Source organism: Myxocyprinus asiaticus, chromosome 1 (assembly GCF_019703515.2).
Source record: "Myxocyprinus asiaticus isolate MX2 ecotype Aquarium Trade chromosome 1, UBuf_Myxa_2, whole genome shotgun sequence".
NCBI lineage: Eukaryota > Metazoa > Chordata > Actinopteri > Cypriniformes > Catostomidae > Myxocyprinus > Myxocyprinus asiaticus.
The window spans coordinates 36,275,860-36,300,030 of record NC_059344.1 but is presented as its reverse complement, the minus strand read 5'-3'; the positions used below and the strand labels follow the sequence as shown (position 1 = coordinate 36,300,030).

The following is a 24,171-nucleotide window of genomic DNA, read 5'->3' as shown; positions in this document are numbered from 1 at the left end:
TCACCCCTGGAAATTTATCCTCCTTTCTTATCGCGGCTGCTAATGGTTCCAGGGCAAGACATATCAATAATGGGGAAAGAGGGCAACCCTGCCGGGTGCCCCTATACAGAGTAAAATAATCTGAAATTAATCCATTTGTTTGTACCGCCGCTACCGGGTGTCTATAAAATAACTTAATCCGTCCAATAAAAGTATTCTCAAACCCGTATATTTCCAAAATCTAAAAAAAGATAATCCCATTCTACCATATCAAACGCCTTTTCGGCGTCAAGTGAGATGGCAGCGACTGGAGTCTGACCATTCGCCACTGACCACATGATATTGATGAAACGCCTAATGTTATCAGAAGAGCTGCGGCCCCGAATAAACCCCACCTGATCTATATGCATAAGAGATGTCATAACTTAATCGGTTAGCCAGCATTTTTGACAATATTTTAATGTCTAGCTTGATCAGGGAAATTGGACGATAACTCTTACACTCGCTTGGCATCTGTCCCTCTAAACTCAAACAGTCCATGTACACCTACAAGAGCCGCCACGACAACCTTGCCATCTGATTGCTCAAGTCCGGTGCTTCTATACAAATTTTGTGAGGCAGAATTACACAACAGAAAATAATCTATAAAACAAACTCCAGCCAATAGGCAGAATAAACACAAAGAACATGTTGATTCATTCACAAAACTGTGAAAAAAACTGTATCGAAGGTGTGTTCCTCCCCAAAACAAACTCCAGCCTCTAGCAGAACCAGCACACACACACACAAAAAAAGTTCCGTTTCCTCGGACAGTCAAATGAATGTTTAGTGAGCCGGCAGTTCATGAATGCAGCAGATGACCTAATCCTTCCAATGTCCTGCAAAAAATACTCCACAAAACAAACTCCAGCCAATAGGAGGCATAAGCATAAAGAACGAGCAGATTCATCCACAACTGTCCCGAATGAGTGATATTCCACAAAACAAACTAAGCTGAACCAGCACAAAAAGAAACAAGAAAGGTGCCCAGCTTCCTCAGACGGTCAAGTGAATGTTCAACGAGACAAGCTCACTTGGGGGCAACGTGAGAAACACACCATGACTTCCTCAGTCCCTCAGATCCTCATTCCTCGCCTGCCTCCTCACAGCATATACACATCAATGGATGGTCCTTATACTAAGATTGAAAGTTTCCCCCACTACTACCTGCGATAGACGCAACGTCAGGACCAATATTACAGTCCTATCCGAAGGGCAACAGCTCCCTTTTGATTGCAATTCCTCGTCTTCTGATTGCATTTATAAATTAAAGTGACAGTAAGCTGGCTAATTTCAATGAATTGTCTCAATACTCCCCCCATTTTCCAGGAATTAGAGACATCTGGGAGGTGAAAGGTACACAATTAGCGATATACACACATTTCTGTATGGAAATGGCTTAAGGGCAGATTTCTTTTGCGATAAACCAAAACGTATGCGGCAAAGTGTTTGTTTTTTTTAAGCGTGACGTCATCACGCACAACATTTCTATAGATAAAAGGCCATTTGAATGGAAACAGGCAGAAGACGGAAAATTTCGCAAAATCTTTTTTACGCATTTTCACTTTGTCGATAACAAAACAGCGCGAAAAGTGGATGGAAACTAGGTTACTGACACATGCATATACACTTACACACACTCTAAAGACTCAAATCAAACACCCACCAGCTCAAGAGCACGGTGTCTCCCTTAAAACAAACTGCCTTAGCAATGTACATTATATTCTTGAAATTTCATCGAGAAAAGGGTGTATTCTTTTCCTTGCTGTTCAAAGGGGACTGACTATGAAATCACTGCTTTCCTCAGCCACCTTGCGGATGATTGAAGCAGCCTCTCTTACATAAGCCTGCGACAGTTAAGATGCTGGTCCTCTGTAGTACCCTGATGAATTGCATAATCTGCACCATGATGATCAAAATGCCACAAAGCTGACAGGAACTGGGAGTATCAGTGACAGGATATTGTGTGTTTTCAATGTTGTATCTACCAGTTTGTTTCAAGTCCATCAGAATTACTTTTTCTTGGAAAATAAGCAGCATATCGTATGACATTCTCTCTGTGTCCTCTGATTGCCACTTTCTCAGCCAGCTGTTCTGTATAAAGTATGTTGGGTGAACACACAACCCACACACACATTTTCTCTGCAGTCAGCTGGTTGTGGAGAAGGGTCCAGAACGCTTCTTCCGTATTGCTATTGTTCATCTCCCTAGCACATAAGCACTATACAATCTGTGTGAACTTCTGTAACCTCCTCGCTCAACACCAACCGACCGTGGGAGGAACAGAATAAGGCCAAGGTGGCTCTGTGTGTGGGCATGTGTGTTTTTGTTTTACTATCTTTCACAAAGTCCATAAGATGATTTGAATGTGTGTATGTGTGTGTGATTTGGCTTGAGGTATGTATCTGTGCTTCATTTGAAAGTAGAGACAGTGAAGTAGCTCAGTGGTAATTCAGAGTGGTTTGAGAACAGTTGATTTAATTGGGTGAACATGAGTAGAGGTCTCACTGCTGTGAGTGTGTATACAGGTGGGCGGGTGAGTGGCTCGTTCGACTTGCAGCTGTTTTTTTGCCCACACAGGTGGTGAATTCTAGACTAATAATGTAATTTAATCATTGTGAAAGAGTGCATCCGCAAACATGTAGACACGCTCTCACAACGTTTTCCTTGAGAAAGTGCTAAACAAACACACAATTCCAAAGTTTTCAATGGAAGATTATGCACTCACAACACACACATTGCTTTTTCCAAACCCTTTGAATGAGCTTGCTTATGTGATTCACGTGTTTGCATTTTAACACCTTGTTCTCTCTATGTATGTGTGTTTCAGAAAGCACAGGAGCATGCTGCATTTGTGGGTGTTGTTGGAGGAACGTTCTGCTTGTTCCTGGCTGTGTTTATTTTAGTGTGTACAGAGACCCTCTCTCAAAGATGGAGAACTTTGCTCGGTCTGGCTGTGTGGGCCACACACCTCACAATGGGCTTCACCTTTATTTTCAGCACAGACCAAATACAACCATGGGACCAGGTGACACACATTTACAGTACATGACCTCATATGACTTTGCACGTTTCACAGCAGATACATTCTTATACGCTCACTATCGCACACATAAACATGCTATATGTCCAGCTTTCAATAATTCCATACTGGTCATTCAATGCTTTCCAAGATATAGTGATTTTATGTTGATAATGTTATATATAATATACTGTATATATATATATATATATATATATATATATATATATATATATATATATATATATATATATATACACACACACTACTGGTCAAATGTTTTGAAACACTTGACTGAAATGTTTCTCATGACCTTAAAAATATTTTGATCTGAAGGCGTATGCTTAAATGTTTGAAATTAGTTTTGTAGACAAAAATTTAATTGTGCCACCATATTAATTTATTTCATTATAAAACTAAAATGTAATAAAAAAATTATGACTTGGACCAAATAATAAAGAAAAGCAACATAGATGGGAACTCCTTCCATACTGTTTAAAAAGCATCCCAGGGTGATACCTCAAGAAGTTGGTTGAGAAAATGTCAATAGTACATGTCTGCAAATTCTAGGCAAAGGGTGACTACTTTGAAGATTCTAAATTATAACACGGTTTTTATTTATTTTGGATTTTGTTTAGTCACAACATAATTCCCATAGTTCCATTTATGTTATTCCATAGTTCTGATGACTATACTATTGTTCTAAAATGTGAAGAAAAAAAAAATTATAATAAATAATAAGTGCTTCAAAACTTTTGACCAGTAGTGTGTGTGTGTATATATATATATACAATTGAAGTCAGAAGTTTACATACACTTAGGTTGAAGCCATTAAAACTCATTTTTTAACCACTGCACAGATTTAATATTAGCAAGCTATAGTTTTGTCAAGTCGTTTAGGACATCTACTTTGTGCATGACACGAGTAATTTTTCCAACAATTGTTTACTAACAGATTTTTCACTTTTAATTGACTATATCACAATTACAGCGGGTTAGAAGTTTACATACACTAAGTTAACTGTGCCTTTAATCAGCTTGGAAAATTCCAGAAAATTATGTCAAGCCTTTAAACAATTAGCTTCTGATAGGAGGTGTACTGAATTGGAGGTGTACCTGTGGATATATTTTAAGGCCTACCTTCAAACTTGTGCCTCTTTGCTTGACATCATGGGAAAATCAAAAGAAATCAGCCAAAATTGTAGACCTCCACAAGTCTGGTTCATCCTTGGGAGCAATTTCCAAATGCCTGAAGATACCATGTAGCCATCATACCGCTCAAGAAGGAGACACCTTCTGTCTCCTAGAGATGAACGTAGTTTGGTGCGAAAAGTGCAAATCAATTCCAGAACCCAGAACAACAGCAAAGGACCTTGTGAAGATGCTGGAGGAAACAGGTAGACAAGTATCTATATCCACAGTAAAACGAGTCCTATATCAACATAACCTGAAAGGCTGCTCAGCAAGGAAGAAGCCACTGCTCCAAAACTGCCATAAAAAAGCCAGACTACAGTTTGCAAGTGCACATGGGGACAAAGATCTTATATATATTGAAGCAATATCTCAAGACATCAGCCATGAAGTTAAAGCTTGGTCGCAAATGGGTCTTCCAAATGGACAATGACCCCAAGCATACCTACAAAGTTGTGGCAAAATGGCTTAAGGAAAACAAAGTCAAGGTATTGGAGTGGCCATCACAATCTGATTGAAAATTTGTGGGCAGAACTGAAAAAGCGTGTGCGAGCAAGGAAGCGTACTAACCTGACTCAGTTACACCAGTTCTGTCTGGAGGAATGGGCCAAAATTCCAGCAACTTATTGTGAGAAGCTTGTGGAAGGCTACGCAAAATGTTTGACCCAAGTTAAACAATTTAAAGGCAATGCTACCAAATAATAACAAATTGTATGTAAACTTCTGACCCACTGAGAATGTGATGAAAGAAATCAAAGCTGAAATAAATAATTCTCTCTACTATTATTCTGATATTTCACATCCTTAAAATAGTGATTCTAACTGACCTAAGACAGGGAATGTTTTCTACAAATAAATGTCAGGAATAGTGAAAAACTGAGTTTAAATGTATTTGGCTAAGGTGTACGTAAACTTCTGACTTCAAGTGTGTTTAGTATATTGTTATATTACATTTGTATTATTGTATATTGTTTCACTCCTCTGTCTTTCTCTAGGTGCCCTTTTTCCTCTTCATCATCATTACAGTCTACACCATGCTGCCGTTCCAAATGAGCTATGCTGTAACTCTGAGTATCATCTCCTCTCTGTCTCACATCATTGTTTTGTCAGTGCACCTCACAGTGGAAAAGCACTATCCCAGACACCTCATCACCAATCAGGTAACAGCAAATCAAGATTATGATTGGTTGGAAGGAGGTGAATTTTTAGCTGTTAGTAAACAAACAGAAAAGGATGTAACATCTTAATGTTAGAATGTAAAACAGTCTCTCTCTGTCTCTCTTACTCTTTCACTCTAGTTGTTGTCAAATGCAGTGTTGTTTGTTTGTGGAAGCGTGGTTGGGGCATTTCATAAGGTTCTGATGGAAAAAGCTCTCAGGCAGACATTTCAGGATACTCTCCGCTGCCTTGGCATTCGCATGAAACTGGAGATTGAGAAGAGACAGCAGGTGCTTATACAACTGCACTTCTACACACCACAGACACAGCAAAAACAAACATATAAAAGTTAAAAGTAAGCAAATAATATACACATTCCAACATGTCACCCTTGATGTATTATTATAGATAAATATAGTTTTCATTTGTCAGATCATGTGTAAGAGCATGTTTTAAGCCTGTTTCAGAGGAAATATTGTAAAGTCTGCACTTTGTGAATTTATTGGCCTGGCAAAGCCAACATTCTGTTATTGTACAAATTTGGGTTAGGATTTTTTCAAATTCTTTCAAGCTATGTCCTAGAAGTGCCCTAGCAACCACTCAGAACACCCTAGCAACTGCTTCATATGGCAACCACCTAGCAACCACCCTGAGCACCCTAGCAACCAAATAGCTTTCAAACTAAAATCTCCTTTCAAAGTGCCCAGGTATAAGACAGATTCATCACACAACGAGCAACTGAGCTTTTGGGTTCTTCAGACATGCAGATTTTAGTGACAACTGTGAGCAGAACTACAGTTCTAATGATCTTTTAAGTATCATGTAATATAATAGTGCCTGTTAATGTTAATGAAAATTATTATAAACTTATATCTATGGGTTATAAAGAAATCTACATGGGTTCCCTTTTGAACAACAGAAACAAGTTTCAACTTTATTCAGTATTTGTATTTATCAGACGTGTATCAGGTTTTTGAAAACTCACCCTCAAATGCATGCGAAATGTGTCTTTAATACTCCTGTGTTTACCCTGATCCAACAATAATGATGGAAATCTACAGAAGGACCAATCTTAACTTGAATGAAGTGCTAATGTAAAACAGCTCTTTTCTGAGGGGCCTGGAAAACTTTGAAGTGTCACTACCAAGTGTTTGCTTGTAAACAGTTATGTCATCAATTCAAACTACATAACCTTTAGAATTTAAGGCTTTTTTTCTTTCTTTCTCAACCTTCAGATAGGGTTTTGTCAATCCAACATTCAAAGTTTGTCTTGACGAAACTTTCTTTTCTAGTTTAATATGTGTTACCTTTGGCTTCATTTTCAGTTTCCACTGTTTTGAAAGCTAAAGGATATTATTAGATATTGGCAAATAATGAATGAATGTGTTAAAAGTTTATCCTGTTCCAACTTAATAATCACTTAAATAAGTGTTTGAACACAGTCTTGAGGCCTCTCTTTCCTCTTGAGGCACTAGTTAAGCATAAATAAGGCAGTAATTAATAATTAATCAAATGCTTAGTAAGATGATCTAAGCCATAATTTACAACTTATTAAATATCCTATTTCTGAATAGAAAGTCTTGTAATTAATGCTCCATTTCTGACACCCATTTAATATTAGGTTTACTAACCAGTATTAAGCCAGTAATTCATGCTAAGTCATACTTTTACTTACACAAGTTATTGATTTGATTGACACTTATTAGGTGATTACTATATTTTCAGTAAACTTAAAGAAGAGTTTGCATAGTTTTATTGCAATTGAAACATGTACAAACATTTTACAATTTTATAGATATTTTAGATCCCTTAACCTTACCCCTAAACATAACCACATTTCAACAATAAAGTAAACATAAGCAGATTGATGTAGTGACAATTTTTGTTACAATATACAAATGTATAAATATTTTGGAGCCGCTTATCCCACCCCTACACCTAAATCTAACCTTAACAATTCCTTAAGCATATAAAAAACTTAACAGTCATATAAATTAAATCGATGAACGATGATGTGCTGCATTCCAGTTTCTCCCTGATGGCATATACTACTTTTGTGTGAGGAAGAGAGAGAGAGAAATGTAAGTTATTAATAGCTGGAAATCTTCTCCTGATGCACTTCGTGAAGGTGCTGTCATATTTCATTCAAACCAAAACATTACAGAACTTGGCAGTAATGTACATGCCATAAAACTTGTCGTAATGCTTTTTGTGGCTACATTTTTTGAATCTGAAATCAGTGTGGGATGACAGCTGTTAATGGCAGAGATTATTTTAATTAATGAGATAACAACCTCCATGGTTCTATCATAGGAGAGAGCGTAATGGTCAACTAGCGAATTACGGCAGTTAAGTCACCGTTTGCGGATACCATGCAAATGATTGGGGAAAGCCGTAAAGTGACACCTACCTGTTGTACAATCGTACATGACTTCTCTTGTTAAACGTCAGTTTAAATGAATGTCTATGGGACCGTCGCATTATGCTATTTTATGCTAAGTTTGTAGGCTTCCCTTAGAAGGGGCGCTACGGCTTTTGAAGACGGAGATCGTTGAATAAAACACTTGAATTTGGGTCTGTTCCTCAAACAGCACTACCTGAAAATGTGGATTATAGCTCGCAACTATAATTGATTACTTTTATGATGGTTTAATGGCGCTTTTGTGATTTATTTATTTATATATTTATTTTATATTCTGAAAACTCTGTTTGTGTCCCATGGCAAACAAAATAAAAATTAAATGCCTGATGAATGATTAAATGATTGCAGAATTTGTTAGTTAAAGTTATATAATCCTTTTGAAAGTGTCAGTCAGATCAATAACTTCTGTAAGTAAAAGATTGATTTTAGAGATGGAAGTCACATTGTCTTAATATTTTAACAATTCATTAGTAACAACTATACTTGAATACCACCTAATAAATGCAAAACAAAGGAATAATTTGAGTAGGTAATTTTTCACTTTAGAACAAGTGGTCAAATTGTCTTTATTACAGCAATTAATAAGTAACAGCTTTGTAAAGCCAGTACTAGCATGAATTACTGGCTTAATACTGTTAGTAAACTTGATGTTTGATGGGTCCCCTTACACTCGCACAGTTCAAATCTCATAGCCTAATGACACTTACAGTGTGCTCAGAAAGTATTCAGACCCCTTAATTTTTTTTCACATTTTGTAATGTTGCAGCCTTATGCTAAAATGCTTTAAATTATTTATTTTTTTCACATCAATCTACACTCCATACACCATAATGACAAAGCAAAAACCAGATTTGTCATTACTTTGCAAATGTATTAAAAAGAAAAAAACTGAAATATCACATTGACATAAGTATTCAGACCCTTAACTCAGTACTTAGTTGAAGCACCTTTGGCAGACATTACAGCCTCAAGTCATTTTGGGTATGATGCGATGAGCAACCCAGTTCCTGCTGCTGAAAAATACCCCCACAGCATGATGCTACCACCACCATGCTTCACCGTTGGGATGGTATTGTGCAGGTGATGAGTAGTGCCTGGTTTCCTCCTGACATGACGCTTGAAATTGAGGCCAAACAGTTCAATCTTTGTTTCATCAGACCAGAGAATCTCGTTTCTCACAGTCTGAGAGTCCTTTAGGTGTTTTTTTGAAATTCCAAGCAGCTTCCGTCTGCCCAGATCGGAGGAGTGTTGCAGTGAAGGTTGTCCTTCTGAATGTTTCTCCCATCTCCACACATGATCTCTGGAGCTCAACCAGAGTGGCCATCGTGTTCTTGGTCACCTCTCTTTCCAAGGCCCTTCTCCTCTGATTGCTCAGTTTGGCCGGGCAGCCAGCTCTAGGAAGAGTCCTGGTTGTTCCAAACTTCTTCCATTTAAGAACTATGGAGGCCACTGTGCTCTTGGGAAACTTCAATGCATCTGACATTTTTTTTTTAGCCTTCCCCAGATCTGTGCCTTGACATAATCCTGTCTCTGAGCTCTACAGGCAGTTCCTTTGACCTCATGGCTTGGTTTTTACTCTGATATGCATTTTCAGCTGTGAGACCTTATATAGACAGGTCTGTATATATAAATCATGTCCAATCAATTAAATTTGCCACAGGTGGACTCCAATCAAAGTGTAGAAACATCTCAAAGGTGATCCAGAGGAATGGGATGCACCTGAGCTAAATTTCAAGTGTCATAGCAAGGGGTCTGAATACTTATGTCAATGTGATATTTCAGTTTTTTCTTTTTAATAAATTTGCAAAGTTATGAAAAATCTGGTTTTTGCTTTGTCATTATGGGGCATGGAGTGCAGATTGATGTGGAAAAAAAATATAATTTAAAGCATTTTAGCATAAGGCTGCAACATTACAAAATGTGAAGAACAAAAAATTAAGGGGCCTGAGTACTTTCTGAATGCACTGTAATCTGTTACAGTTGAACAACAGCAGAAAGTGAGACAGAACTGGATACTCAAGATGAGAGATTACTGAAATTAGGAATAATTCATATGATGACTTCGCAAAGCAGTGAGCAGCTAACTTCGACAGTAAACTAAATGTCTGATATCAGTTTAAATTTGTGTTTTTGTGTTCTGTAGGAAAACCTGTTGCAGTCAGTACTCCCTGTGTACATTTCCATGAAGATGAAGTTGGCCATAATGGAACGCTGCAAGTGTAAAGATAAGGAGGAACAGCAGCGTATGGTTCGAGACAACAACTTTCACAGCCTTTATGTGAAGAGGCATGAGAACGTCAGGTAACACATGCTTCCACACTGACACTGTCATTGTACAGTAGCCTTTATGCAAAACTAAAGCTGTTTGTGCTGTTTGTGAGTCTCATTAATCAAGTCCTGATACTGAATGAATGCTCAGTCTGTTAGTCCCGACTCTCAGAGTGCTCATCATGTGGCCATTAATTAATTTCATTTCCCACCAACCCCAAGAGGAGGGAGAGGAATGGGACATCTATTAATATTCTTTGTCCCTTGTTCACAATGGCTGGTTCTCAGGCAGCCATTTATATTTAGATATATAGCCCAGTAGCCTCCCTTTACAGCTGCTCGAATAGAACACAAACACACTCACCTGTGTGTGTGTGTGTGTGTGTGTGAGTAAACAATAGAGAACTGTTCACCTGCCAGGATTCATAGGATCTGCTCTCTTTTTGAAATTGTTCATTAGGAGGGTGATGACATGGATTGTGGCTTGTAGTCTACACTAAAAACAGCTTGAGTCTTAAGCCCCGTACACACATGCAGCGATTTTATTGCTTGAAGTCGCTCGTGGGCGTTCCTTCTGCTGTAGCTCTAATGTTATTGGTGGACTGCACGTCTGGCTTAGTCTTGAAAATCTTATCACAGATGAGACATTTTGACAGTAAAACTAAGATATTATTCTAATTTGACAAGGAATCAGTTTTCTTATCCTTAAAAATGCATATTCTGCAGAGGAGAGTGTTTTTATATAACCTGTATCAGTTCTGTATGCATCATATCACTAATAAGATTAACAATCTATTAATGTACGAATCAAACTCACTCAGGCTGCTGACAATTTCTTTTTCACGCATTTAAAAAAATAAAAATAAATTATATCCATGTGGTTACAGACAAATTATGCAGAACAGTGAAATTTCTCACAGAAACTTCTCCTTTGTCTTGTCTTGCCTGCAATCAACTCCAGTATCTCACAGGAGACAAATGACATCTGGCTCCACTGACACCCTCTTCACTCCTATTGGGTGTTGCTCCAAAAAGTCGCTCCTCATTTGCATAAAGTTAAATTTTTTCAAATTTGTCATGCCGCTCACCATGCCCACATCTAGTCGCTAGAAGTCGATGTTGCTCGTGTTGCCGGAAGTCACCAGCTCTCATTGAAAATAATGAGATCCAGTCACTTTGTCACTGGAAGTCATTGCATGTGTGTATGGGGCTTTAGAGGTTAATTTCCACGAGCCCCGTTAATTAAGTTTTATTCCTTTCTGGCCATTCAGACAGCTATGATACTGAGCTGCAGCTATTAAAAAAATTTTCTCCACATTGAAAAGGGCTCAGCTGAAGTCATGTCAACTCCTGAATCTCTCTTCTCCTTTTTTTACCTGACCAAAGATTCACAGGGAACATATTATTTTCCCTTTTGCTTCAGTTCCAAATTGAGCTTGAAAAACATATGATTGTGTCTTTTTTCCATCTTCTCTTCGCTTTTTGCTAGTATCCTGTATGCCGACATTGTGGGTTTTACACGTTTGGCCAGTGACTGTTCTCCCAAGGAGCTTGTGATCATGCTGAATGAGCTTTTTGGGAAATTTGACCAGATTGCAAAAGTAAGTATTAATTTAAAGTAGTACTGTCAGCGTTAACACGTGTGATTAATTTAAAATGTATAACGCGTACGTTTTTTCTTAATCACGATTAAGGCATGTACTGATTTAACATTAGATTCTGACATTTTATTCAGCACTGGTTTATTGAAACTCTTTATTCAGAGTTCTGAACACTGGTTAGAGGGTGGAACCCTTGTGATGTGTCCAGCAGGGACATTACACTCGTATACACACTACAAACAAACACACAACAGTGATTCCGTGCCGGAGAAAGGACCTATAAAACAAACACTGATGGGACTTGTGACAAAAGTTAAGTTCTTTACGTATTTTGTAAGTCAGCATTTTACCACAAGAGCATGTCAGTTCTTACAAGCCTGCTGCACAGCTTATTTTCCCGTGGAGGGTCTGTTGACGCTCCGCTCAAATTTAACATAATTTCAACTTTGTACCCGTTGCCGCCGAGCTTCTGAAGCATCAGCTAATGATTACCAGACAATTCGGATGATTTATATTTCCATTGGCAGTGCCAGCGCTTAAAGCAGAACAAGACGCGCTTTTTCTGTGGAGTTCAATGTGGCGCTTGCTGCCCTAAAATAAATCATGTGCATGCATTCCATATCCAAAGTGAAAAGACAGCCTGATGACAATAAATAATGTGGAGGATGAGGGTTTAAGAGATTTAATGTGCATTGCAATGAATAGTAGTTCTATCAATCAGTCAACATCCCACTTAGACTTTGGTAAATGTTTAATTTTAATTGAATTGGTGCTATTTTAGTGAATTTCTGTCTTTGTACTGTGGAGTTTGGAACATTTTAACATTGTTACATATTGTTTTGTTCTATTGTGTTGTTTTTTCCAAAGAAGGAAATAAATGCATTTTGACAGGAAATAAGTACAGTATATATAGAGTCATATTTCAGCACTTTTAAAATCTGAGATTAATCGCGATTAACTAAGAAAAATCATGAGATTAATCGCGATTCAAAATTTTAATCTACTGATAGCACTAATTTAAAGCTTTTATTATAATTTTTTTAAGCCTTCAATTATGTGTCTGTATAATTTCTAATTTGATTTCTACTTAATTAATTGGTTAATAGTACACTGTAGTTGTCCTTAAAGTTTGCTAATGTGTGATTGTGTTTTTTGTCCTGTAGGAGAACGAGTGTATGCGAATAAAAATTCTTGGTGACTGTTATTACTGTGTGTCCGGCCTTCCCGTTTCTCTACCAAAACATGTCAAAAACTGTGTTAAAATGGGCCTGGACATGTGTGAAGCTATCAAGTAAGTTTATATGTACACACAATGACACAGACACATTTATACCAGCAGTTACATCATCATTAGCACAGCGTCTCTTAATATGTTGACGTGACGCAATGCAACGACTTGAGACTGTCTACACTGGATGCATCGAAATGACATGCAGATAGTATGGACCAGTCAGCTGTGAGCTCAAATAGACTTCAGCAACAGTTCAATGGAAGAATATCCTGTATCCCTTTTTTTTTTTTTTAATGGAAATCCACTGGTATAAAAAATTACTTATTATTATATAATTAGTATTATAATGTTTTAGTTCCTAAAGCTGCATATATAAGGTTAGAGGCAAAAGATGATTAGGAGACCAGAGAAAAGATACATCACAAGCTGGCATCGATGTAACATTCAGAAGTTATCTAAATATGCCATGAATAAAATTCATGTTTTTCATGATTAATGATTTTATGATATTTGGTAAGTAAAATCATTTTATTACAGACAGACGGGATGATAAGGTGGCACGAGTAGCACGTGTCCAGTGTAGACATGATGTGATAAGTGTTTCCAAGAAACTGTGGTGGACTCCAGGTTGATAATTTTTCAAATTATCACCCACAGGCAGGTGCGTGAGGCAACAGGTGTGGATATAAACATGCGAGTTGGTGTGCACTCCGGAAACGTCCTCTGTGGTGTGATTGGCTTACGGAAGTGGCAGTTTGATGTATGGTCACATGATGTCACCTTAGCAAATCATATGGAGTCTGGAGGGTTACCAGGGTAGGTACAATAGCATCACTTATCAAATGAGTAGTGAGAAGTGTTTGTTTTAAAGCTGCGCACAGAACACTTGTATTGACATAATGGCCTACTTGAGGCCTAAACACATAGCAAGTGCCCTGTATTACATACGACAACAGTATTATTTGTTACTATGTGTTTTTTGCTCTCTGTTAGCCGAGTTCACATCACGGAGGCGACTCTGAAGCACCTGAACAAAGCATATGAGGTGGAGGAAGGAAATGGTCACCTGAGAGACCCCTACCTTAAAGAGCTCAACATCAAGACTTACCTGGTCATAGATCCACGGGTCAGAAATTTACATCATACATTAGCAGTGGGTGCCTGGCACATACTGTATATACAGTATATGGCACTGCACATGTGTACACCTGCACGTGTTGATTTTTTATTTTTGTGTGTTTAGTCAAAAGACCAATCGCTGATGGCTCCTAGTGTTACGAAGCCTCGTGTGAGTGACGGTTTGAAGATGCGAGCGTCTGTGCGTATGACACGCTTCCTGGAGTCTTGGGGGGCCGTCAAACCTTTCGCCCACCTGCAGAGCCGAGAGGAATTCAGCACAGACGCCATGGTCAATGGCAAAGGTCGTTGCAAGGTCAGATACAAACACAGAGGTGACAAGCAGCTCACTGTGTGCAGGATACAGCTCTGAGATTCAGTCTTTGTGACACATGCTCACTTTTGTCTCTCTCCTTAGGACTTCCCTCTTAGATCAGTATCGACAAAAATTACAGAGAGGTGAGCATTGTTTGTGCATGTGTGTGTGAGGAGAATGTTTGAGACAGAAGGCTACTTTTTGGTTTTGGTTTGGGCTCACTGTAGCACCAATGTTGAAGTTGTCTTTCTCATCGTTGCTCTCTGACAGCTTTGATGAGTCTCTTGAGGAGCCCTTGTCTTTACCTGCTCCTCCCTTGAGCACATATAAGTGAGTGTAGCCATACTGACTTAGCCAGCACTCTGGGGCATGCTGTTTCAACACTAACAATGCAATCTCTGACTGAGCCTCTGTTACTGGGCACACAGTTAGCATGGCCATAGCTGCACTCCCTCAATATACCTACATTTTCACACAAGATTACTGTGCACTGCTGGCTTAGATGAGTGTGTGTGTGTTTCTGCATGCAAAGAAGAGAGAGAGAGAGAGAGAGAGAGAGAGAGAGAGAGAGAGGAAACAGCATTTTCCTTCCTGAGCTGTGTTGAGGCACATTGCAAGAGGACCCTTGCAATCTCTCTGAGGGGTTTAAACTAACACACGGCATCCTGCCTGCCACAAGCCTCACATGTACACACAAACTACTCTGAATTTTCTTCGAAAGCATTAGCGACAGAACTACATACTAAAAAGTCACATATTCACGTAAGCTTCCACATAGTATGCCACATGGCCAAAATAACTCTGCAACAGCATGACAACAGCTATGACCGTCTTCCCGGTGCAACAATGCCACTGTACACACAGAGACATCAGAACATCAATGTGTGTCACCTAATGGGTGTAAACGAATGCTTCTCTCTAAGCTCAGTACTGTCCCCTGTAGGAATAAATCTCAGAAGACTAAGTTTGATGAAGAACTGCATGACAAGATGACTACCACCATCAACGATCTGAGCTCAAGCAAGTTAGTCTTACACATACATACTCGCAAACACATTAAATCCTTTTAGATGGAGTGAAGTCCAGTTTGGTTTAGGTTGTACAACTAGTTTGCATTGCCCATCCAGTGCAGTTGAATGAACATAAATATTGGGTGTGTTTGCAGGCAGTGGGTGAAGTCTGAAGAGATCTCAGGCCTCACGCTGAGGTTTACTAAAAGAGATCTGGAAAAGCAGGTGAGTGTTTTACTTAAAGGGTTAGTTCACCCAAAAATGAAAATTATCTTATCATTTACTCACCCTCCTAGCATCCCAGATGTGTATGACACAAATTAAGATTTTTAAAAGAATATTTCAGCTCTGTAGGTCCTCACAATGGAAGTGAATGGGTGCCAAAATGTTGAAGCTCCAAAATCCACATGGAGGGAGCATAATAGTAATCCATATGACTCCAGTGGTTAAATCCATGTGTTCAGACATGATATGATAAGTGTGGGTGAGGAACAGATACATTTTTAAGTCATTTTTGTCATAAATTCTCCTCTCTGCCCAGTAGGGGGCGATATGCATTAAGACTGTGAATCACCAAAAACAGAAGAAGAAGAATGGGAAAGTGAAACTGAAGTGGAGATTGATTGAGCAGGGAGGAGAATTTATAGTAAAGAAAAAAATGGACTTAAATATACATCTGTTTCTCACCCACACCTACACTATATTGCCAAAAGTATTCGCTCACCCATCCAAATAATTGAATTCAGGTGTTCCAATTACTTCCATGGCCACAGGTGTATAAAATGAAGCACCTAGGCATGCAGACTGCTTCTACAAACATTTGTGAAAGAATGGGCCGCTCTCAGGAGCTCAGTGAATTCCAGCGTGGTACTGTGATAGGATGCCACCTGTGCAACAAGTCCAGTCGTGAAATTTCCTCGCTACTAAATATTCCACAGTCAACTGTCAGTGGTATTATAACAAAGTGGAAGCGATTGGGAATGACAGCAACTCGGCCACGAAGTGGTAGGCCACGTAAAATGACAGAGCGGGGTCAGCGGATGCTGAGGCGCATAGTGCGCAGAGGTCCCAACTTTCTGCAGAGTCAATCGCTACAGACCTCCAAAGTTCATGTGGCCTTCAGATTAGCTCAAGAACAGTGCATAGAGAGCTTCATGGAATGGGTTTCCATGGCCGAGCAGCTGCATCCAAGCCATACATCACCAAGTGCAATGCAAAGTGTCGGATGCAGTGGTGTAAAGCATGCCGCCACTGGACTCTAGAGCAGTGGAGACGCGTTCTCTGGAGTGACGAATCACGCTTCTCCATCTGGCAATCTGATGGACGAGTCTGGGTTTGGCGGTTGCCAGGAGAACGGTACTTGTCTGACTGCATTGTGCCAACTGTGAAGTTTGGTGGAGGGGGGATTATGGTGTGGGGTTGTTTTTCAGGAGCTGGGCTTGGCCCCTTAGTTCCAGTGAAAGGAACTCTGAATGCTTCAGCATACCAAGAGATTTTGGACAATTCCATGCTCCCAACTTTGTGGGAACAGTTTGGGGATGGCCCCTTTCTGTTCCAACATGACTGCGCACCAGTGCACAAAGCAAGGTCCATAAAGACATGGATGAGCGAGTTTGGTGTGGAAGAACTTGACTGGCCTGCACAGAGTCCTGACCTCAACCCGATAGAGCACCTTTGGGATGAGTTAGAGCGAAGACTGCGAGCCAGGCCTTCTCGTCCAACATCAGTGTCTGACCTCACAAATGCGCTTCTGGAAGAATGGTCAAAAATTCCCATAAACACACTCCTAAACCTTGTGGAAAGCCTTCCCAGAAGAGTTGAAGCTGTTATAGCTGCAAAGGGTGGGGCGACATCATATTAAACCCTATGGATTAAGAATGGGATGTCACTTAAGTTCATATGCGTCTAAAGGCAGATGAGCGAATACTTTTGGCAATATAGTATCATATTGCTTCAGAAGATATAGATTTAACCACTGGAGTCGTCTGGAGTACTTTTATGTTACCCTTATGTGGATTTTGGAGCTTCAAAATTTTGGCACCCATTCACTTGCATTGTATGGACCTAAAGAGCTGAAATATTCTTCTAAAAATCTTTGTGTTCTGCAGAAGAAAGAAAGTCATACACATCTGGGATGGCATGAGGGTGAGTAAATGAGAGAATTTTCATTTATGGGAAACTTTCCTTTAAGGTTGGAAATCGATGGACTGTATGAACTTAATGATTATTAAAGTGTGTGGGTCTTTTAGTACAGGACTATAGAGATGCCAAGCTTTAAATACTACATCGGCTGTGCCACGTTCATCTTCTTCTGTATCTTCGTCATCCAGATGTTTGTTACCAAGCAGTAAGTGGCATTAATGTACAAACAAAATCTCTGAATGTGTACTGATGTACTAAAATCATCTGCCCTGAGAATATATGGCTCTCTCTCTTTCTGCCTTTCTGTCTCTGTCAGGCGTAAAGAGCTGGGACTTGCATTTGCGGTTTTGGCGTGTGTTCTGCTCTTAACCTTGTGCATCTGTTTTGCAGGTCATATTCAGGTTAGACCACCACTGCCTTCCTTTGCCTCAACACACACACACTTATTTGGCTTGATGGTTTCTGGTGAATTTGTGGGCTTCAGGCACAATAAAGGTCCAAAAAGAATCCAGCCCCACCCCTGCGGTTTTATAGATGCTTGAGCATATAGTATGTCCTTTGCTGTGTAGTTTGTTGTTATGTGAAGAATGTCATGTGCGATGCCCATTGTGAGTACTGACTTATTCTGGAATGTGAAATAACTAAAAACCGACTGACATTTGCTACAGTGTCACTCATAAACAAATATAAATGCATATAGATACCTCGACAGACCTTAACGTACACACAGTGCTCCTCTCTGTGTCCTCTTTGACCCTGTATCTGACTGCCCCATTCAAACATACTGCTGCCTTTTCCAACACATTCTGACTTTTATAACCTGGAGCTATTGCACAGGTCATATCCAGCATTCTCTCTTTCCCTTTCTCTTTGTTAACTGCTATTTCCCCCTTCTGTTGTTCTCTCTCTCTCTCTCTCTCTCTCTCTCTCTCTATCTATCTATCTATCTATCTATCTATCTATCTATCTATCTATCTGTCTCTCAGAGGATGTTTCCCGAGAAGTTGAAGTCATGTACGTGGCTGTCTGCTCTATCTGAAGCAGTGGTTAAGAGACCTTTTGTGCGCCTCCCTTTGGCAACTATTGCTACCACAGTCATAGTCATCATTGCCATGTTCGACTTGGTAATGCTTAACCTTTTAGTAATAAAACACCATCACACACATTATTGTTTTTAGTATTTCATGCAAAGTAACACTAATATGTCCATCTGACAACAGATTACACACATCTATCAACATATTCTCAAACAACGTTGTTAGATGTGTGTTTGTTCACAATTGTTAAATTGCTACAAAAGGTGGCTCATGTCTTAACATTTCTGTCTATTAAACTGTCATTCAATCCACAGTATTTTAAAAATCCAGGGAATTTATGTGACTTGCTGCAAAATAACAGCAGCATTCCTGAATCTTTTGAAAATGACCTTCCGTATTTGCCTGTGAGTTGCAAGCATGTGCATGCACACACACACACACACACACCTGTTAACAGTTTAGATAAAAAAATGCATCAGTGATTGTGTCCCTACTATTAAAAAAGTAGCTTTGCTATAAACTTTGTAAAAACATAAAAAAATTATAATTGTTTTATTTTTATGTTTTTATCTTTCCAGTACTCCGTGTATAATTGTATATTGGCATTGATTGCCTGTGGTGTGTTCTTGAGGGTGAGTTTGGAGCTGAAGGTGGCCTTCCTCTTCATTGTTTCTACTGTGTACTACATCATCATCATCTGCTCTCAGGATGATCTTTTCAGCAGCTACTATTACCTTCTCTATGCCAACCACAGCTGGTACATACACATACACAAGTTTCTTCTTATACTCACACTCTTAAAAAGTACTTGGTTAGGGGTTGTTTAGGGAGTGGTTTATGTACATTTTATTCTAAGTGAATTGCAGTACATTTATTACAGTGACAGTTCCCCTGGGGGTTAAATGCCTTATTCAGGGGCACAAGGGCAGTGGCTCATGGATCACCTTTTCTGGGATTCAAACCAACAACCATTTGGTTACCAACTTTTTAACACTATGACACTCATTGAATTTTGGTTATTATGGCAAACATTTCTGTTGTTTACCTGTTACAGTGCAGAGGACGATATGATGCTGCGCAAATCAGGACTAATGAAGCACCCACAATACATGAGCTGCATCTACATCACACTCTTCCTCTTTACTATGCTTCTCATATCTCGACAGGTACGAATCTCATACTGCACAAGAACACAGTACCATACTGTCAGTCCTTGAGCTGAGAAACACACACCCACCTGTGCTCTTTCCTCCCTCTAACTCTCAGAATGAGTACTGCTGTCGTCAGGATTTCCTGTTGAAGAACAAGAATCTGGCTGATAAGGAAGAGGTTGAGCTATGCGAAAACTTGAACCGTCTTCTTTTGGAGAACGTTCTCCCTGCGCATGTGGCCGCACTCTTCGTGGGCGAGAACAAAAAGAATGAGGTGGGGCTGCTGTCCACTATCTCTTTACTAAACAAGAAATACAAGGTAGGAACCAGAGTGGAACGCTTGGGATGAGCCTGTATATCACACCCTCATAAAGACCAGACATATATCAAATACCACACAAGGTCATGTTGTATTCACCTACCATTCATTTACATTAACATTTATTCATCTAGCCGACAATTTTATCCAAAGTGACAACTGAGGAAAACAGTGTGAGCGATTCATTCTAAGGAGGCAATAATATGAGAAGTGCTGCAATACAAAATTTTCACATTTGCTCAGTGAAGTACAAACAGAGCGGAAAGTGAGAGACAGTAGTGAAAGAATGAGTAGTTTATTTTTTTTAGAAAACAGTGCATTAATATGATTGAGTCAAGTGCTCACGAAAGAAATGCGTCTTTAGATGTTTCTTAAAAAGTTGCAAATGAATTGGCTCTTTGAGTGGAGTTGCAGAGATCATTCCACCAGCAAACGGTGGAAGTAAATATCTGGAAAAGTGATTTTGTGCCTGTATAAGATGGTACAATGAGGCGCCACTCATTCACTGAACGCAGGCTTCTGGAGGGAACATAGTTGTTGAAGTGAGTTTAGATAGGGGTTGCTGAGCCAGTGGCTGTTTTATATGCAAGCATCAATGCCTGAACTTGATCGAAGACCAAATCTGCCGCATTTTGGATAATTTGCAGATGAGTGTACATGCAGTAAGACCCGCCAGAAGAGCATTGCAGTAGTCCAGTCTAGATATAACCTGGATAAGAGCCTGGACAAGGAGTTATGTAGTATGCTCACATAGGAAAGGTCTTATCTTCCTAACGTTGTACAATTAAAATCTGCATTGTAATACATTCTAATATCATAGTGTGCAATACACTATACAGATAATACTAGATCACAAATATATTATTTTGAAATAACCACCCTACCATGTGCATAATATACCTTATGACCAGAAAGACTATAAGACACACAAAAAAGTAGTGGAAAGTACCATGATCAGAAACAGGTATGAAATCCAGTTTTTTGGAATTAAATTTTGATAGATTTTTTTATTTAGAAATGGTTAGGATAGTTTTTGATCGTTTGTCTTAAAACCTTGTGCGACCCTGCGTCCACATGCGTGGAAATTGTATTTTGGCTTAGCTATATTCAACACATAATTTAAATTCATTTAAACTGACTGAATACTGTTCACAACACTCTAGACTGTTATTTAAGGGTTAAACTTCTGTTGCACTGAGGCACGTGACACAACAGTATGGCGTCGATTTCCGTGAAGTGCTTCTACGGGTGTAGAGCCAACAAAAGTGCCTCTGGTAAGAAACCTCTAAGTTTTATGATTAAAAAAGTTATTTCATTTTTCGTACGTCAGCATGCTGATAAACATGATGTGCACATACGTGGATTTTGGGACATTATTCCCTCAAAAGTAAAAAAAAATAAATAAATAAAAAAAAAAAAAAAAAAAAAGGATGTTAGTTATTTTGAATAATTTTAAACATGAACACATCTGTGGGTCATTTCGTTTCATTTTTATATACATTTTGTTATTTTATTTTATCATCACTGTACAATACAGTTATATTCATTAACATTAGTAAATGCATTCCTATATATTTACTATGCATTTTCACATTAAGAATAAATGTATTCATCCAAAAGCTAAAAAATTTTGCTTTTAGAAGATTTACATAGAGTTAGGATGAAAATATGGTGCATTTTGAACTGTTCTGAGAGCAGTGCAGACAGACAGCACACTGCAGGTTAAGTCATTCACTAAATAGGAAGAAAGGGAGCAAGGGAAAATCCTGTAGATTTCTATGCAGCTAAGTGCATTCACTCCAAAATCCAACCAAAAGTTGAGTTTTAGGCTGCAGATGATGTTTGGACCACTCAACATGTTTGGCAGACATGGGACAATGATAATCAGTACATAGATTTAGAATTTCTTTAATTTAAATACTTTTAAATAAGAATAATTTATTCAGCTTAACAGAAAATCAGCTATAAAATATGTTACGTCTCAAAAAATTGAATACCCAACAGTCCTGTAAACAAACAGTTTGATGGAAAAAAAAATCTGACTTTCTATAGCTTGGTATTATTTAAAAAAATAATAATAATAATTTAATTAGGTGCTACTAGTTACAAATCAAATAGTGAAATGGAAAATGCATACAGCAGTCACACTCGTGTCTCAGGAGTTTAAAGACAAAACAGAACCTGTTTGTGGGAGAACCTGTCCAAATGAGATGCTTTACAAAGAAGGCTAGAATATGATCTGCACAGCTCTGACCTGCTCAGATCATGAGATGCAGATGTTGATAATGTTTAACTGTTTCTACATGATTTAATCTGCATGGTATTATCCAGTAATGCATTAGTTTAGCCTTATCTTTTATTCTCACTGTCCAGAGATGACATAAACCTAATTCACCTCTAATCCCAGCTGACTCTAGACTGCACTGTAGAGCAATCACACACACACACACACATACACACACACACTAATTCCTGACCGAAATGCCACAAAAATAGCACATATTAGTATAAGGAGACAGAGACGGCAGACTTACATGAGCAGTGAAATGTCAATGGATGCAAGTTGTCTTTAGGTTTTTTTATTTTTTTATTATTATTATTATTATTATTACATTTCTTATAATTTTTTTCAAATTCTTACCTTCTTTAAAACTCTAATATGCTAAAGTTTTTCTTTGTTAGACAATCAATCAGATGTCTCAGGACATTGACACTGCCTTAAGGTTTATGTTACGACTTGAAAATTAAGTGAATTTAATGAACATTCTCTGCCAGCTCTTTCACTCAGGGTCATATCATCTGTCATTTATCATACATACCTTATGCATGTGGTACCTGTAAGTCTATGTACAAAATTTTCATGTCTGTCCTATCCGAAAACATGATTCTGGCACAAAAGCATTTGAAACACAAAAAAACTCTTGGTGTGTTTATGTTCCCTGTTCTCCAGGACCTGTACTATAAGTCTTATGACTGTGTATGTGTGATGTTTGCCTCTGTGCCGGACTTCAAAGAGTTCTACACAGAGTGTGATATCAACAAAGAAGGACTGGAGTGTTTGAGGCTTCTCAATGAGATCATCGCCGACTTTGATGAGGTCCGAGTGTGTTTATTTGTGTTTGTTTCCTCTCATGCCCCGTTTACACCTGGTATTTACATCTGTCTCAGGAGATCCGTGAGATGCTCTCTGATTTCGTGACTGCATATTCGTCACGCTTGTTCTTTTTCGCCTTCCCGCTGTCATTTGCCCAAGACAGATGTTTATACCAGGTGTCAACAGGGCTTCATTCCCTGAATGAACAGATTAATCGTTGTATATTAGTGGTGCTTTTCTGGCAATACTGAATAATGAAAGAGCTTTTACATTTAAGGGTGTCACCTCAGCTAGCACTCATGTGTAATCAGATGACATGAGGCAGTCAAAGTGCATCTGTACACTAATTTCCCTTCAGCTGTTTATTATGGAGAGCTGAAGATGTGAGCTGCTTTTGGATTAACAGCAATCAACAGGGATTTGGGCTGAGACCATTGGGTGTTCACCACCATTTTGAGAACAATGTCTTGGGTTTCTTGATGACCACAGACAGCACTTGCTTCTGTCTCATTTAGAGCAAATTTGTTTGTGTCCTGCTGTTTGTCATTGACACCCACACAAACCTTTGTTGAAAGCATCCTACAAGTTCTAAAAGAGAACCGATTACCTATTTAAATACAGACCAGGTCCACGCTTGCATAACTTCAGTGAGTTCTAGTGTTGTGTTTCAGTGTGGTATGGCTGCTGTTCCTCTCTATCTCCCACTACTCATTACCCTCTCCTCTCTCTGTCTACTATTTAATGTAAGATAACATCATTTAAGAATGGATTGCTACAGCTCTGAAACACAGACATTCACTCACCCCATTCCCTCCATTCTCAACCTCCAGTTGCTGTCAAAGCCCAAATTTAGCGGTGTGGAGAAGATTAAAACTATTGGCAGCACGTACATGGCTGCTGCAGGACTAAGTGGACCTCCTGAGCAGACCAGCCAGGTACTGCAGACACTGAACACTAATGCACCACATAGTGTTTGCAAAGACACCACTCACATTACAAGATAAACCCTTGCATTATGCTGTACCGTGCACAACTGATATGAGGACACTGCTGCACTGTATACTTGGTGCACATA

At 38.9% G+C, this 24,171-nt stretch overlaps 1 protein-coding gene across 4 annotated transcripts in view; it reads left to right on the top strand.

Moving 5' to 3' along the window:
* Positions 1-24,171, top strand: part of LOC127444080 (adenylate cyclase type 2-like) — a 99,230-nt gene that overhangs the window by 71,597 nt on the left and 3,462 nt on the right. For 2 of the 4 annotated variants that reach the window (XM_051703255.1, XM_051703264.1), the window contains exons 3-24: positions 2,849-3,046; positions 5,227-5,391; positions 5,530-5,679; positions 9,955-10,112; positions 11,569-11,680; positions 12,844-12,971; positions 13,569-13,727; positions 13,905-14,037; positions 14,155-14,343; positions 14,446-14,486; positions 14,614-14,673; positions 15,287-15,367; positions 15,509-15,578; positions 17,603-17,700; positions 17,812-17,896; positions 18,482-18,619; positions 18,847-18,936; positions 19,111-19,289; positions 19,587-19,698; positions 19,799-20,002; positions 22,953-23,099; positions 23,927-24,031. In XM_051703255.1, coding sequence (XP_051559215.1) covers positions 2,849-3,046; positions 5,227-5,391; positions 5,530-5,679; positions 9,955-10,112; positions 11,569-11,680; positions 12,844-12,971; positions 13,569-13,727; positions 13,905-14,037; positions 14,155-14,343; positions 14,446-14,486; positions 14,614-14,673; positions 15,287-15,367; positions 15,509-15,578; positions 17,603-17,700; positions 17,812-17,896; positions 18,482-18,619; positions 18,847-18,936; positions 19,111-19,289; positions 19,587-19,698; positions 19,799-20,002; positions 22,953-23,099; positions 23,927-24,031 — 2,802 coding nt within the window. The remainder of the gene's footprint in view (positions 1-2,848; positions 3,047-5,226; positions 5,392-5,529; positions 5,680-9,954; positions 10,113-11,568; positions 11,681-12,843; positions 12,972-13,568; positions 13,728-13,904; positions 14,038-14,154; positions 14,344-14,445; positions 14,487-14,613; positions 14,674-15,286; positions 15,368-15,508; positions 15,579-17,602; positions 17,701-17,811; positions 17,897-18,481; positions 18,620-18,846; positions 18,937-19,110; positions 19,290-19,586; positions 19,699-19,798; positions 20,003-22,952; positions 23,100-23,926; positions 24,032-24,171) is intronic. The other 2 variants (XM_051703273.1, XM_051703282.1) reach the window with 2 other exon arrangements.